Below are 18,430 nucleotides of genomic sequence, written 5' to 3' on the forward strand. Positions count from 1 at the left end.
GCAGAGATAGCTCACTAATAAATGTTACAAAGGATGAATGTAATATTGAGCTTACAAAAGCTCTTCCAGGGAAAAAAGAAGCCAGAACAATTCCCAACTTGATTCATTAGGACAGCATAACACTGTTCCTCAAATCTTAGAAGATCATTACAAGAAAAGAAAATTACAAGCTAATCTCTCATGAACATAGATGCCAATATCCTAAACATCAGCAAAAACATCAATATATGAAGGATTACACATCATGACAAGATGACTATATTCCAGGAATATAAGGTTGGTTTAACATTTTAAAATCATCAACATAATTCTCCACATTAATAAAGGGAAACAATATGATTATCTCAATAGACACAGAGAAGGAATGTAATGAAAATCAATATTGTAAATTATAAAAACAAACTAGGAATAATGGAAATTTCCTTAACAGATTAGCTACAAAAACACACAGCACACATAATTCTTAATAGTAAAACATTAGAGACTTTCTCCCTAGGATCAAGAATAAGATACGGATAAGCACTGTTATAACTTCTATTAAATACTATGTTAGAGATCCTAACCAATGCAATAAGGCATACAAAAATAAAGTGTAGAGATTGAAAAGAATGAAATAAAATTGTCATTATTTGCACAGTGTGCACACAGAAAACTATAACATGACCATTTACATAGAAAACTCAAGAGAATCTATACAAACACTATTAAAATTAATGAGTGAATTTAGTTTTAATACGGTAGATAGACACAAAGTCAATATGCAAAAATTTACTTTTTCTAGATACCAGCAAAAAACAATTATAAAGTGAAATTTTAAAAGATGCCATTTATAATAATTCAAAAAACCATAAATAGCTAAGAATGAAGCTAATGAATGTTATGTTAAGACTTCTTCACATACAACTATACATCTTTGAGAGAAAAGAAAGACCTACAATAAATGAAGGGATCCACCACTGTTCATGGATTGCAAGATGTTAACTTTCTAATTCTCCCCCAATTGAACAAGAGATTTAACAATTCCAATCAAAATCCACTTTGGGGGGTGGGGTAGGGGGATTGGAACTGAACGAACTGATTTTTAAAGTTCTAAGCAAATGCAAAGGGCCAAAATAGTCAAAACAACCATGAGGAAAAAGGAAGCATTGACCCTTTTAAGCCTCTTAATAAAGCTAAGTGATTAAATAAAGATATTTCACTATTTTGTACACACATAAAGAGGTCAAGGAAACAGAACAGAGAACTCACAACAAACCCAATTTTGATTTATGACAAGGTAACACTGCACAGCAAGGAAGAAAGGATGGTAATTTCATTAACTGGAGCTGGTATAACTGAGTACATACATAGAAAAAGTGAATTAATTGCAGATGATAAAGTGAAAGACAATAAAGCATCTTTGAAATTAAAGAAGATAATGTAAGAGAAGATATTCATGACAGTGGAATTGACAAAGATTTCTTAAACTGATTACAAAACTCACTAGCCACAAAGGAAAAGATAAATTGGATTCACTATATTTATACATCTTATAATAAATATATATAATTACAAATTTCTGTTCCTCAAAAGACACTAAGAGAGTAAAAATGCACATCACAAAGTAGAAGATATATAAAAAACATACTCGTACATACACATCCAACAAAGGTCTTATAACCAAACTATATTAAGAACTCCCACAAAACTATTTTTGTAAGAAAGTAACATAATAGAAAAATTGAGTACATATTTGATGTGCATGTCACAAAGGAGTATATCGAAATGGTAAATACATAAATAAAAAGGTACTTAACTCAGTCATCAGAGAAATAAAACCACAATGAAATAGTGTTAAAAAACAAAAACTGCAAATGTTGGAAAGGAGGAGAAGAAACTGCAATTTTGACACACTAACGGTGGAAGAGGAAACTGATACACTTGCTACAGAGAACATCTAGTATATTTCCTAACAAGAACACACGCATGTGCTATAACCACCAATCCCACTCCTAGACACAGAACAAACAGCAACGCGCACACTGGGCACCAAAAGGTACATGCAAGGTCGTGCACGGCACCAAAAGGTACGTGCGAGGTCGTGCACAGCGTCACTATTCATGTCTACGCAACACAACACAGCAAGAAAAACGCACCACTGCTGCACAGAATAAAATGATGATGCTCTCAAACCACAACACAAGTAAAAGACGACAGTACAAAACAGGCAAAACTGATCTGTGGCGTGAGGAGCCAGAACCTAGGCTGGGGTGGGGAGGGTGGCTGGGAGAGGGTCTGCCGGCGGTTCCGGGCACCAGGGATGCCCTGTGTGCTGAGCTGACCGGCAGTTACACGAGGGTGCCACTGGGAAGAACGCATGGATCTTATAGTTTATATACTTTTCTGTGTATATGTAATATTCCAGAAAGCAGTTTATTAAAAAGTAGAATATGTAAAACATGAAGTAAAAGGAGAAAATACTATAAACAAAGCCACAACATAGAAGCTGATAGTTTCAGAAATTATAAAGCTTAAAAGTTTCTTACCTCAAATCTAAGCATTCAAATACATACAATGAAGTTTACCCCTTAATATTTTATTGCTAAAACCTGAATTATTAATTTTTACTTAGAGCACTTCACTATCAGAATGATTAAAACCATGATGACACAGGAAAAGAAACCTGTAAGGAAGGTTCTGTGAACTGTCTATACAGACTAAGTTGACTTGTGTGCAAAATATCGATTGTGTGTATGGTTTACAGTCCTCACAAGTTTTCATTTGCCAGAACACGTTCACACAAATGGCATGGGAGGCGCGAGCCAAGGAGAAGAGGACTTGAGGAGAGAGAAGAGGGTGCTGTACATTAATGTGCAGATATTTTGAAGAACAGTTCCAAGAGAGCCATTATTCTGTACCTGTGTTACTTGCCTATAGTTACAATTCATATTACAGCAAAACAATTATTAAAAGAAAACACATCATGAAGCCACTGAGAAGACATATTCAGCGACCAGAAGTTACTCTTCTTCAATATTAATTCATCTATTCATTCATTCAAAATACTGGGAACCTCCTAGACATAATTAATCTATTCAACAAACGCACTGAGCTCTTACAAAGCAGGGTACACAAGAGCAAGAAGGCAGAGAAACCTCTCATTGGGCTAACAGTCTACCAGAAAAGACAAAATCAGGAGTAATTATTATTGTAAACTGTGCCAAGTATTATGACATGGAAAGAACCAAGTGGCACAAAAACACACGTCAGGGACATCTAATCCAGTTTAGTGGGATCAGTGACACTTTAGAGTTAGACAACTCTTGCTGAAATCATTTAGTATATTCCTTTATTTCACAAAGGAGACTAAAATGTGTCCAAGCTCAAGTACTCAGACCTGAAAAATGAGCTGATCTTAAACTGATAACATGAGAATTAAGGCCAAAGAGGCAGCAGAGTATTCCAGACAGAGGGCGCAGCACATCCAAAGGCCTAGGGACAAGAACGAGCGTGACACTTTAGAGACCACGAGGCCCTGTAGAACAAGACAAAACCCCGATCCTGTCTAAGTTCACTCTTAGAAATATAAAAGAACAGGCTTTAAAGAAACCTACATCCCCCTCTGTTAATCTGTCTGTGGATAAGTGAGAAGATGAAGTACGGCAGACAGTCAGAAAGGACACAGAACATGGAAGTTACAGATTTCAAAAGCTGTGTGCCACAGGCCTTCAGATGCTTTCCCAGCCTGGGGTGCTACGGCTCTAGACTCTATACAGAGGTCCTCTCTTTCATACAAATGCTGTTCTTGAAAACAGCATATAAATTGAAACACAGAATTTATGAATTAAACGTAAAAGAAACATCAGAGCTTGCAAAAATTAAAGATCCTTCGAGCCATCATACTGACGCAACCAGTCCTCCATGGTCCTAAATCAGCCACTGGCTCAGGTGGCACCTGACATAAAACTGCCTCTTTGGCCATCAGTTATCTCACTTACTGAATGGAGAGATAAAAATCAATTTTCTCCAAATTGTTTTTTTTGGCTTTAAAATCCTATGATGCTAAGCTTAATTATTGGACATCAACCATTCCTCACAAGGACATACTAGAATCTATGCCAAGAAATTAAATTTTTAAAAATATGTGTATTTTTATAAACCAGAAGTAAATTAACTAGACGAGCAAATGGACACATGTACATCATCAAGGGATATAGCTTAGGGCAAGCAACCTATGACATTTCCTTTCCTTACCCAGTTTAAAGTTCATTTTTAAAATGTAAACAAAAACAGAAGCAATACTTCCATGATCTTAAGAAACACAACTTTGAAACAAAAAACAGGTGGAGCTAATTAAAAACTAAACGTGTCATTTTGTTTTCATTACCCTATTTTCCAACGCACTCGGAAGCTGAGAAAACAAGACCGATGAAGAAAAGGCAAAGTGCCTCAGGCAGCCTCGCGCCTGCGTACTTTGTACTTTCCAGTGTCTGAAGGTGCCCCTCGATTCTATCCAGATAGAATCACTTCCGGATGTGAGCAATTCCTCTAAATTCATGCTCTTCAAAACCATCTGCGCCAGATTCGACCAACAAACATCACGTGGCCCCATGCATGTGGAACCCTACAATTTCACACTCACTGCTAGCTAACTTCTGTGATTTTTGAGATGGTAATTAGGTTCCTTTATTAGAAACGTACAATGAACTTCTACTGATCCCAGGAACAATGCTTTTTAGAATTACTACCTACCCTACAGACACTTAATTATATGAAAAAGTAACAGGAAACATGGGCATCTGGATCTCAGACCTCAACTGCTAAGAGTCGAGCATAAAATTTCCTAATAATACACTCAGGCACATGAAGACTGAAAGCCAGTGTAACAAAATCTTAAGTCTCCCTTTGGAAAGTGTACTTTCCCCAAACTATCAGAACTGCAGACATTTCTGTTTTTATCTGGAGTGTTTACCGACCTTCGACTCAGGACTCAGGACAGACACGCTGAAGAGTATCACGTGATGTGTCACCGGGAGAGTTCCATTTCTCACTGCTCACAAACAGAAAAGACATCAAACGGAACACCCGTAAAGAGGGCCCTGGGGCTCTTGCTTTTCAACAGTGCAAGTGCCGGGCATAAGACAGGGCTCACAGGAGCCGTCTATTGTGAGCCCCATCCCTCTACTGTGGTGGCAGCTGGAAGGCACCCTGGCGTCACTGCCAGCTTGTGCTGGCATCGATGGGCTGTGACTAAGGACAGGGCCAGCAGAACTTCCAAGGCCCTTCAGTTCTCTTAACATCAGGCTGAATGCACTCCGCCAACCTGTGGCTTCAACAAGCTTTCCTAAAAATACAGCTTTCGGTTTCAAATGTTTAATATCAAATTATTTACTCATCTCTTTTGCCAACATTATTAAAATGCTGAGTTATAAAAAAAAGGATTGTTGATTAGAGCACAATTCTTATTCCAAAAGAGGTTGAAGAGCTGTAGCTTGGTGAACTAGCGCAAGGCCCGGGGAAGAGAGGCAGCAGGAAACCATAAATTAATGAAGGAATACAGTCTGATCTGGTTTTGACCTGGGGGTGGGGGGCAGAGGGCACAGATGCGGCAAAGGTGGAAGGCAGGCCGACTCTTTATCCCCTTTCATAGAAGGTACAAAAACTCTGGTACCTTCACTGTACACCATTAAAATGGAAAAAGGAACTGAAAATCAGTGTTTCCATGACTTCCAATCGTCCCTCAGTTTCCTGCAGTCTAGCAAGCGAGCACGGGACTCCACGAGGACCACTCTCAGCCCTGTGATCTCCAGGCACCAAACTAAACACCTGATGGCACTGTGCTCTCTCATGCTGTCCATCTTGGCTCCACCACGGACGACCTTGGGAAAGATCCTTAGTCGCTCTCACCTAAATTTGCTCACCTATAAAAATAGGACCCCCTGTGAGGGAGGCCGTGAGTACGAAATGCACCAGCGCCTGCAGGCGCTCCAGACACGGGCTGGGCCACTGCAAGTCCTCGACCAACAGTAACTCTGGCCACCCCACTTCTCATGACCTCCTCCCTGACATCTCCAGGTCCATCTGCCTGAGTCACCGCTGCACGTGGGTGCTCTTCCCATCCTTTTCTAACAACTGGCCGTGTGAATGGCGGTGTTCCCCGGCCCCCGCCGGCTTCTCTCCTCGATAGCACTCTAAAGCCCCTGATCGTCCCCTAACAGCCAGCACCCGTCTCAGTTACCTGGTACCCAGCAGCTGTGCCCTGTACCCAGCGCTGCTGGGCTCTCAGAGGAGGGCCCAGGCTGTGTCATTCACTCAGGGCAGCCCCCGCACCCACTGCAGTGTCCAGCTCAATCCATGAACGAATGACTGAACTCTACTCACGCTGGGTGATTTCACTCAGTCCACCGGCTCCAGTCACCATCTAACTGCTGACAACGCCCAAATCCTTCTCTCTAACCAGGACTCGCCTCATCTCCAAACCCACAATTCAAAGGCCTGCAGCTTAGACGGTGTAAAGAATAATGAGGGCTGGGAGGGAGGACAGAGTGACAGGGAGAGGACAGCATAACAGTCCAGACAAGAGCAAGTGGAAGAGTTTAAAATTTTTTTTTTAAAGTTCAAATTCTGAATAAATTTGAAAATAGAGCAGGCAGGATTTGATAAAAGTAAAGAAAAAAGAAATCAAGAATAACTCCTATAAATAACTTTTATTTAGACAGACTGATTTTATTTTTTTGATTGTTTTAATTAGAGGAAAAGCTTTCCTCAAGTTTTATACTTTTATAGTCTTGGCAAGACAACTTAGAAAATTTTCCACTAGCGAAGTAAATGGTATAAATCACTTAGAGCTTAAACAGAAAAAAAATACCACCTGTTTTTCTGAAACAAACCATTCAGCTGTAGTCGTTTCAAATGAACGGCAAACTTAATATTAAGATACCCAATTCACTAACAAAACAAAAAAAATTCCATCTCTTATGTAATAGCCACAATATTTATGCAGTAAGAAAAATCCCAACATCACAAATATAACTATCATTATATTTCAAAATTACAAAACAGGGGAAAAGTCACTATTTTATGAGATAATTATATCGCATAATTACTGCTTACTTATCCAGCTACAATACTGAACAAAGATAAGATCCCTTATAAAATGCGTTAATTAGAGAGGCAATCATGCTACATACATCAATTTAATTTTGTTGCTCTATTGCAGGCCCGCAGCGGACTCACGTGCAGGACGAGGGAGGCAGGGAGACCATGACTCTGCCTGTGGATGACATCACAGCTCCCACGTTCAGCAAGAAGCTCTGTCAGGGAGGCACCCCCTCACCCCAACAAGCCTGTCTATCTCCAGCCTGCATATTCTTACTGATGGACAAGACCTTGATGGATCCAAAGTCCGTAAACCTCACTACTCTACAAGTCAAAGGATTCTGCCCGATTTCCCTAATGTCTCTTATATTAGGATAACCACGAATATTCCATAAAATACCAGGAATATTACCCAAGTTCAAAGCTTCTACTGGAAAAATGCATTAAGTACACAGAAAATAGGAAACTTTTTTTTTTTTTAGAGAAAGGCCCTGCTTACCAAGGGCCTGAATGAACCGTGACCACGGCTGCCAGGCTTTATTTGAACCTCATAAGAACTCTGAGGATACGTTCTCCCTGTTTCGCAGGGGAGGAAACAGAGTTCCAGAGGCTGAGTGGCTGCCCCATGACTCTTAGCTGATCACAGCAGTGGTGCTAGCATCTGATTCTAGCGCTCCCCATAAGCTCTCCATTAAACCCCACTGTTTTCCCAGACTTCATTAAGAAATACTGAATTTTCGCAGAATCAGTATTTTATTTCTAACTTAGAAAACATTGGCAGAATTCAAAAAATGGTGGAAAATGTTAGAAAGAGAACGTTTCATAAGAGCTGGACTGTTAGGTACTTTGCACATAGAAGACTCACCATAAATTCCTGTTAAAATAAGCTAGTGACGGGCAGGAGGGAGGAGTAACAGCTATAAAGATCTCAGAACTCTGGTGCAAGACAGATAAATTTTTCCATCTCAAAAAAAGTTGCATTACAGTAATTAGGTTCAGTATTATTACTAGACCTACTTAAGTGTAATAATGACAAAGTCATTGTTTAAATAAGAGTTTCCATTCTTCCTGTTCTGTGATGCTTTCTTATCAAGGCCCAAGGATTTGGTATGAACACGTTGAAATGATGTGTAATCAACAAGGATGCTAAAGATAAATTCCTAGAGATGTGAGGCACATACTTCCTCTCACTGTAAACAAAATGACTGAGTCCACTTCTTGAAGAAATCAAGCTCTATTTATATTCACTCTCCTGAAATGGCACAGGCAGCCTTAGAAGGAGAAGTTTATAATAAATCTCTATATTTGGAAAACACTGTTGCTAAGCATCTTCTAACATTCAGCAGAGTTTATATAATTCATGTCTCTGCTACATAATTAACATTTCATGTTTTCTAAAAATGTGTGGTGTGCTTATCTATGTTGTTAATTTAAAACATTATAAATTTTGAGGGAATTAATAAAAGGCTATGCAACTAATTAATTAGAAAGGCAGCCTAATCCCAAGAGGAATACAAACACAGACATTAAATGTCAGGATGTGTCAGAGTTGAGCTTGTAAACAGCTTGTCCGCTTGAGATAAAACATTTCAAAATGCAGCTGCTCTTTGCTTAAAAAGGTGAGCTACAAAACATCAGGCTTTTGGACAAGTCACGACATATCAAACCATGCTCTAGTTCAAAAGTTAATTATAAAGGAAACCTAACATTTAAAAATAAGCTTTACACCTAACCCTCAACATTATGTATCTGCTCAGATAACAAGAGATCGAAGTGTTGAAAGCAACGCTATTGTAGTATTTCCGATTGTCATATTCACTATGGAGACAAATCAAAAGGTATGGAAAATATTGAGAAACACTGGAAGGAAAGATTAGAAAAGAGTAGGCACACTGCAGAATATGCAGTAACACTCTTACAAACTGTAGAAGAGACTATAAACCTTCCATCCTCTGAAAAAGCTTGCACAAATATATATACTGCAGGGATTTTGAACTTTCGTAGTAGTATCCTGCAAGCAATAACCTTTAGATTACAAAAATACACAGGAAATAGTTCATGTAGCTTTTATGAAATTCTGACTCACTTCACTGGATGCTATTACTAGACATCTGTGCACCACGTTTTGGTAAAAAGGCAGAGCTTCCCCAACCGCAAGGCCGTCCAGGCAGAAGGAAAACCATCAGCCAGCCAACACACAAAAGCTCAAAGAACACACAGGTCCACAAATCATAAGTAAGCAAATGTTCTAGGAAAAACATATGTCGATATTCTCTTTTGTATTTTGAATTGTTAATTCTTAACTGTTTCCTTGGTTGTGGCTTTTCCAGCTTTCAGCATTATTTGTCATTTTTAAGTTTGATTCAAAACCATTATACTCATTTTCTCCAGGCGCAGGAGAGTTAACTGATATAGTGTGGAACAGTACATGTCCGCCACATAAAAACTCTGGGAAGAAATCAACACTCTCAGGTAGTCAGAGAATTATACTCCCTAAATTTAATACAGCGATTTAAATCAGTTACCGAGTCTTTAAACATCGGAGAGCTGTTTGCCTGGATCAGCGGTTCTCAGAACGGGGGCCTTGCCCCAGCAGCGTTAGTATCACCTGTAACCTGATGAAAGTGAAAATTCCTGGGTCCCACTTCGACCTTCGTAGGATGGGGCCCAGAAATGTATATAATGAGCTATTCCAGTGAATCTCACACAGGTTTAACTGGAGGACCACTGGCCTCAGTCAGGGATTCAAATGCCTACTCACAGGCAAGCGTAGGAGCAGCTGCTTCAGAATCACCTGGGCAACATTATAAATTGATTCCAGTTCCCACCTCCCTGACTCCATGAAGCGTGAGGAAGAGTGTGTGTGGCTTCGCAGGTGAACATGATGCAGAGCGAAGTTTAAGAACCAATGTCCTGAAGTTGGCCAGTGGCTCAGGCGGTTGGAGCTCCGTGCTCCTAATGCCAAGGGCTGCCGGTTCAACTCCCACACGGGCCAGTAGGCTGTCAACCACAAGGTTGCCAGTTCGACTCCTGCAAGGGATGGTGGGCTGCGCCCCCTGCAACTAACAATGGTAACCGGACCTGGAGCTGAGCTGCACCCTCCACAATTACAATTGAAAGGGCAACAACTTGACTTGGAAAAAATCCTGGAAGTACATAATGTTCCCCAATAAAGTCCTGTTCCCCTTCCCCAATTAAAAAAAAAAAAAAAAGAACCAGTGTCCTATGTCCTTGGCTCTCAAGTGTGGTCCCCAGATGAGCGGCAGCAGCAGCAGCAGGGAACGTGTTAGAAACCTGCAGGCACCAGCCCAGACCTCCCCAGCTGATCTGATACACGACAAAGTTGGAGAACCTCTGCTCCAAGTGATTTGCCCTGAATTGAAACATGTGAAATGAATCTGGATTCTTCTGGAGAAGAATAAATAATAGAAAGAGACAGAATTAACTCATGTACCAGGAATACATTTCCTGGTACATGAAATGTTCCCTGAAAAGCATCAGTTTTAAGCAAAATGTAGTTAGAAGTCCACGGTCAGAGAGAAGCTGAGAAACCTTATCAGTACCGCCATGAATGGACTGGAATGTTCAAGAAAGCAGCAGCCAGTTACTGCAGCCATCACAGGGAGACCACACTTTGTTTATGCTCTCAGGACAGAGACCAGTAACCACTCGGAGTTGTTTCCTCTGCATGAGGAGGGGTTTCTGAAGGCAACGAGGGGAGGAGGAGAGAATCTCACCGCGGGTTAAAACCAAAACCCAACTCTGAGTTTGATAAACATTTTTCTTAGTCTATAAAGGATGCGGGGTGCTCATTATGTCCCATTGTGTCTCCCAGCTTTCACATACACTTACTGACTGGGCATCTGTTATGTAGCCGAACCATTAACACTGCTTCCAAATATTAAGAAGTTACCATGACTCTTTTAAAAAACAATGATTCTACCTTTGTGTGTAATTCTAAGGTCAATGTAAAGGCTGTGACTGCCTCCATTTGCCCAAGGAAACTTACCACGTTAAAAACAAACGGCACCAGTTCAAACTTCCCACCCAAGGCAGTCGTTTTAAAATACTGAGAGCCATTCAAATTATCCCCTAATAACTCCTTTAAATTTAGGTAGGATGCCACATGAAACATTCAATTCTTTTTACTTACAACTTAGGACAGTAGTTCAAGTTTACTTTATGGCTGACTTCTTTCTTCCAATGCTCAAAGCACAATTCGTAACAGTAGGAGGGATGCACTCAGACCATCCCATAGCCCTTGAGCAGAGTTCTACTATTTGTAATGCATACAGAACTTTAGAGTTGTTGTATCTTTCCTTCTGAGTTACATTACTAACTAATTCTATAATTTACTCAAGTCAAGTCCTTAGTCAGAGATTATAAAAGTGTTTCATTGAGAAAATGCAACTAACTTCACAATAAACATTTGTCCGTTCTGCCAGCAGTGTTTCTAAGACCCTGTGGGAGGAAGCCCTGCGGAAGCACGATGTGCAAGACACTCAAAGCACTGAGGAGACAATGAGGGAGAAAGACCAGCTGTACGCCGGAGAGCAGCCAGCGGCCAGGCCGAGTTCAGTGAGTAACTTGGGTGTTTTTGTTGTTTTCCCCTTTCCATTTTCTGATTCTTCCCATCCTTTTTTTTTTCCTTTTTACGCATTTCTTGCTTTTTCTCCTGTCTATCGAGGGATGGTCATATTTACAAGGGCACTCAGATAATGTCAACCACAACCCCTTAGTTTACAAATGGAGAAAACTAAGGCTCAGAAAACGCTAAGAATTTGCCTAAGGTCACAAGACTGATTTCAAAGGTAGGTCTGTCCAACAATCAAAATCCATTTTCTACTATACCCCGTCTCTAAAAAAATCCCATGCAAAAAATTCTAGCATACCGTTCTTCAATTTTCTTCTGCTATATAGTTAGAGAACGACACCATATAACACAACAAACAACAGTATATGAGACAGTCCACACAAAACCATGTATTTTCCATACTGGACACTTTAATTATAAAACTCACCTTTTAAAAAATTACCCTTTCATAATCTGATTCTTTGATAAATTAGGAGAAAACAGAAGATCAGTTCAATACCTGATAATCTGACATTATTATTAAGGCACATTAACAGCAGTTAGTATTCATGTAATGCTTGTATACGCCAAGTACAACATCATATATATTTATATGTATAATTCAAATTGGAGGCCTCTCTGATCCTTTCACTTTTCCAATTAAATGTACAAAGTAAGAAGTAGAATTTCTCAAATTTTCTTGCCATTTCCCTAAAGTTCTTGGGAGTACTACAGTGCCCATAAAAGTAGATGGTTCTATTTACAGCTGGTGTGTGACTGACATTTTCACTGTTCTCCTTAAAGTCTGAGGACACAACTTAATTTCTGGGCTATACTCACTTGTGAAAAAAAATGCTTATTTTCTACTTTATAAATGCATCCTACCCTTAGTTTCACAGAGAAAATAAAAAAGCCTTATACTACTCTAACGAAAGTCTGTTTTATGATTTAATTAAGAGTATGAATCTGGAGTAAGACGACCTTGAGTTCAAACCCCAGCTCTGCCACGTACTAGTTGTGAGACCTCTGCAGTCCATCTGATACTCACAACACAGAACACAGGGCTGGTGCGAGGATTAGATGAAAGGATGTTTTCCTTCCCCGTCTTCTTATGTCCCCTCATTCTGCCTGCACAACTCTCACTTTTCCTTTAAGTTTCTTCTCAAATGTCACTTTTTCTATATAACCACAGCATTTTCTTTCCATAGGAAAGTCACTACATTTTCCAGTTTTTTGAGTACGTATCTCACTGTGTCAATAACTATTAGTTTGGTGCAAAAGTAACTGCGGTTTTTGCAATTATTTTTAACCTTTAAAACCACAATTACTTTTGCACCAACCTAATATTTACAAATCTCTCGTTCATCAGACTTTCTGCACAACTAGAACCCCACAGCCTTGGAGTGCATGGAGTAAAAAGGCAGACCGTGTCTGATAAAGAACACCAAAGAATGAATCCTTGCCTACCCGGGCAAGTCCACAGCCACTCCTCCACAGTACAGGCACACTTCGGAGATACTGCGGGTTCGGTCCCCGGATCTCAGTAAAGCGAGACGTACTCTTTTCCCTGGTGGAGGGGCTTGCCTTACATTTGGAAAAAACACAGCTGTGAAGCGCAATAAAGCAAAGTGCAACGAACAAGCTAAGCCTGTAATCCAGACTCTTCGTTTTCATGAACAGAATGAAGGGAGCAAAGCTATGTGGATACAGCAGCTTCTTGATCCCTGGGGAATTCAGTTCCATGACCAAACCCACCGTTTCTTGTGAATCGCAAGAAACCAGACATAAAGGGATCTTGCCCTAGATCAGAATGTACAGAAGAATGTTTATATTTGCCTTGTAGTCTACATAACCTGCAGTCACCCCCAGCTGTGAGTCCTTAGACATGGAAATTATGATAATGATCAAACAAAACAAAACGGATTTTCTCCATCAAGAGTAAGATATTCAAAGGCTCCTGAATATCTCTTCCATGTTTCGTTTCCCACCTGTTTTTCCCTCCCTAAGCTCTTTGCCTGCATATATCAAGCCTGATTTAAAGGATCAAAGGACTGATGGAAAGGTCTTCAAGTCCTACTAAGTTAGCTGAACTACAACTAAATAATTTATTCTGTACTAAAGCTCTAAAAGAACAGAATTTCCAACTCAAGAATTCAGTTTTTTCCATTACTAACAAAGGTTACTTTCTTTAAAGTAGCTTATGGAAATATTGGATAGGGCACACACTGGAGCAACAGAATGCCACCTCGAAAAACAATTCCTCCAAAGTGTAGAAGGACTTAAAAACATGCCCACACAAGAAAAAGGAATAAATGAAAGGAACCTAAGATGACTAGAAAACCAGCCTTTTGAGGCTACCAAAAGATGAACATCCATCCTCTCAGGACAAAAACAAAACTCAACAGATATTTCTCAATAAATTTTTACTTGTCTGATCAAACATTTCAATAGCTTATAGAAACTGCCCTTATTTGACACCTTTCCCGTGGATGAAATTACTCTGAACAACTGTGCAAACATTGAAAGGTAACTACAGTGACGTCTTGGTGAGTCTTCAAGTCAATGCCACCTGGTTAACGGCAGCCCTTAAACACGTTCCGACTCACACATCACTGCCACGTACTCTGAGGCACAGAACTCTTGGATTTCACTAAGTACTTTTATAGCACTTCCACAAACACAAAGCTTATCCTGAAGGAAAGATGTGACCCTTCTGCAGGTAACCTAATTTCCACTGCACAATACCAACAAATGCTGGCATTAACGCTGCCATTAATGCATCTGGTTACATGTGCATGTGCATCTGATTATGAAAAGTCTGAAAGGATACACGCTCTAATAGTGGTTATCTTTAGGAGGTAGGATTAAGAGTGATTTTTCTTTCTTTTTTATCATTTTCTGAATTACCTAGATTTTTCCCAATAAATATGTATTTTATGATTAGAAAACATGACGCGGTTCCATTAGGAAACGAGAAGTAAATCATCAGTAGGTACATAAAGCAGAGCTAAGCCCATCAGTACAGACTAACTACAGCAAGCCCCTCACCTGCTTCATTACACAAGGCTTTCAGGTCGGCTCCCACATATCCGTGAGCACTGTTTGCCAGCTGGAGCAGCTCAGCTTCAGTGAGCAAATGCGGCACCCTCAGAAGCAGCTTCTGGAGGATATCGAGCCGGTCCTGAGCATTTGGAACTCCAATCTCAATCTCCTTATCAAATCGTCCAGGTCTGCGGAGCGCAGCATCCAAAGCCTGAGGGCGGTTTGTGGCCCCGAGGACCAACACCCGTCCTTCACTTCCTTCCTAACAAAACAAAATGAAAACAGGTTAGTCTTCTAGAAGTTTTGTATATACGAGGTGTGATAAAAAAATACAGTGAATGTTTAAATTAAAAAAAAAATTATTACAGCAAAAGACACATTGCCATTAATCCCCCTCAAAATACTCCCCCTCACTTCGAACACTCTTATCCCATCATTCTTGCCACTTTCTGAAGCAGTTCTGGAAGTCCTCTTTCATGAGAGTCTTCAGTTGCGCTGTCGTGGCTGCCTCCATGTCCTGAATCATTTTGACTTTGGGGAAGAGCCAGAAGTCGCACAGTACCAGATCCGGTGAATAAGGTGGATGAGTAAACACCATCATGTTTTTATTTGACAGAAGCTGCCATACAAGAAGCAACGTGTGACACAGAGCCTTTCCGTTGTGATCACAAAATACAGTGAATGCCGCTGCTAAGCGCCATCCAATGCAAAGGCAGGGACCTTCAATATGGGAGGCGGCGCATCAAACCTTAGTAACAGTGTGTGACAAGTTTCAGCATGTTCGGTGCAGTCAGTCTGGTGTGAGCTACGGTTGAGAGAGGGTATGTTTTAAAGTGGCGTAAATCATCCTCCATCATGACAATGCTCCGTGGTCACACATCACTTCTGGTATATGGCACTTCTGTCAAATAAAAACATTACAGTGTGTCCTCATCTACCTTATTTACTGGATCTGGCAGGGTGTAACTTCTGGCTCTTACCCAAAGTCAAAATGATTCAGGACACAGAGGCAGCGATGACAGCGCAACTAAAGACACTGATGAAAGAGGACTTCCAGAACTGCTTCAGAAAGTGGCAAGAACAATGGAATAAGTGTGTTTGAAGTGAGGGGGAGTATTTTGAGGGGGATTAATGGCAATGTGTCTTTTACTGTATTTTTTTTTTTATTTGAACGTTCACCGTATTATTTGATCACACCTCGTACATACAGACACTGGCTATACAGACAAGGATGCCTCTAACTGTCCAGGCTGCTGAGTCCTATTCCTTACACTGTTATTACTTATCCCACATTTCCCAAACCTTAGCCTAAATACTCCCTCAACTAGAACGCTTTCCAAAGCTTACATCTCCAATCTACCCTAAGTGATGTCTCACCCACTTCTAGCATGTTACCTATACTATTCTAATGAATAACAACATATAATAATCTACCATACAGTTAAGTGAATGACAGTTTTAAGTTGTCCTTTTCCCCTACTTGAAAGCAAAGATTATGACCTACATATTATTCAAATAGAACAAGGTTCTATTACATAGTTGTCAAAGAAATCTTCACATATGAACTGTTTTTGATTTGGTAAGTTTTTAAATTCCTGAAAATATAGGTAGCAATATAACCAACACCTGAGGATCAGCCACCCTTGAATACATATGGACTCTTACTCTCTGATAATGAAATCTAGAACAAATTATAAAGAACTATGATCATGATCATAGTTAATATCCAACATTCTAATCAAATGACCCCAAGCTTAACTGCAATGGGATTCAAAGTAAGAAAACTCAAACCTAATCAATTATACTAGAGGTGAATTAGGCATTGAGAAGACAAATACATGCCCTTAAATATCTCCAGACTGAAACATCAGTGTCACATACATCCAGCCCGCCCAAGGGTAAGAATAGCAGTACACACAGGCCTATCCCAGAGGCAGAGAAAGAGGTACAGTAACATGGCGATTAAGATCCTCAGCACAGATCCTCTGACTTCCTACTCACCAGGAATTCTAGTTATAGTACAGCTCTCCATATATATTTGCCTTTCAGGTGAAAATAGAGTCATTAATAAACAAAGATATTTGCTCGGCTTAATAATTATACTTCTTATTATAAGTGAATAATTGGCAACCCGGTTTATATATCAGCCTCTTGTGAGTGTTGTTATTGTGGGTCAGTCCTTAGAGCACCACCACCTCCAACATACTAACAACACTGGATTCTCCAGCTTTATAAACAGAACCAAACCTGGGACATGACAATCACACCCAAGTCCTGCCCCAAGACTGAGAACCAAGTGGTTCTTCAGCCTCCACCAGGTAGCAACCCTTCTCTTGTGTTACTCTTAAAACTGTACCATGTGTTAATTAGCAAATAACAGACATTTAATACCAAACCTTCACGTTATTTCCACATGTTCAGTTACTCCCAAAAGGTAGTAAAAACCAAAAAGTTCTAACAGTCCATTTTTTTAATGTGTAAAAGGAAGACTTGGGATTACATGATTTCTAAAGTTTCTTTTGGTTCTAATATATTATGACTCTAAAAAATGAGTTATTTACAATCCTACAAACAAAGTGTATTCTTCTGGTAAATGGCTGTCAGGAGCCTGGAGAGCTTTTCTTCATTCCTGTTTTCTACTAGTCATATGCATCTCCCTTTCATAATTAGCACATAGATTTTATTATTATAAGAGCGTATGCCCTGTCAGAGAATCTGGTAAAAAGGTAAATTCCTTTTGAGTGCTCTACAAACACGTTTTCCATTACTCTCACTTTCCTTCCTTTCACTTGCTAACCTTAAAGCCCCAAAAGAATCAATTTATACATGGGTATACAAGACTTACTCACGAAATTTCTTTGTAAAATCCCCTAAAATTTAATCGCTAAATCTGTCTTACTGATTTTTGCTCCAGGTTTTTAAGTTAATACCATTTATTACAAAAGAAATCTATCACTGTATATTATCTTATATACTAGAAAAACATGCCAGGTTATACTGTCCTAACAGTTACTAACAAATGTGCTGAAGAAAATGATTTTAATGGGCCTTTCCTCTAGTTTTTACGGCTAATATTTTCCCTTATCCTAGAATACCCCGAAACTCAGACATATTTGATAGTTTTTGCTACTACTTATGTACACTTTAAGAATTGACCCTTTCCTACACAGAATCAATATGGTACTATACTTACTGAACCAATACCATCCATCAGTGTTAAAAGTGAAGCTACAATTCTTTTTTCCATTTCATTGTGAGACCCTTCTCTTTTAGGGCAAAGTGCATCCAGCTCATCAATAAAAATAATTGACGGGTGCCTAAAAACAAACAAGTAAAGGAAACTCTCTAATATACATTTAATTTTTAAATTTAATACACTGCATTTTGATTAAAAACCGAAGAAGTTTTAATTTTTTAACTGAAACACAACATAACATATTTAGGCTTTAGTTAATAATATTAAAGACAAAGGCAATAGGATGTGAAGTTGAAAAAACCCTGGATGAATTCTAGCCCAAATTATTAACTCACCAAGATCGCATTCTAGTGGGTCTGCCCTCAGCACAAAGAAGAGCATTGCGAACAGTCTATAGCTCATGAGATAAGTCTACGCATAGACAGAACCTGCCCACTAACGCCGCTAAATTGTTACACCGGGATTGATTCAGGAGCTCTGGCCAAAGATGCTGTCCCTCTGAGCAGGTTTAACGTCCAAGGGACAGAAAGTAGAAACACTCC

The 18,430-nt window shown here is 39.6% G+C and overlaps 1 protein-coding gene across 4 annotated transcripts in view; it reads right to left on the reverse strand.

Moving 5' to 3' along the window:
* AFG2A (AAA ATPase AFG2A) overlaps nucleotides 1-18,430 on the reverse strand; it is a 275,103-nt gene that overhangs the window by 242,844 nt on the left and 13,829 nt on the right. For all 4 annotated transcript variants that reach the window (XM_074338541.2, XM_074338542.2, XM_019741388.3 and 1 more), the window contains 2 exons: nucleotides 17,886-18,009; nucleotides 14,699-14,954 (listed from right to left, as the gene is read on the reverse strand). In XM_074338541.2, coding sequence (XP_074194642.2) covers nucleotides 14,699-14,954; nucleotides 17,886-18,009 — 380 coding nt within the window. The remainder of the gene's footprint in view (nucleotides 1-14,698; nucleotides 14,955-17,885; nucleotides 18,010-18,430) is intronic.

This window comes from Rhinolophus sinicus, chromosome 15, assembly GCF_057876585.1.
Source record: "Rhinolophus sinicus isolate RSI-liver-muscle chromosome 15, RSI-T2T, whole genome shotgun sequence".
In the NCBI taxonomy this organism is placed as follows: domain Eukaryota; kingdom Metazoa; phylum Chordata; class Mammalia; order Chiroptera; family Rhinolophidae; genus Rhinolophus; species Rhinolophus sinicus.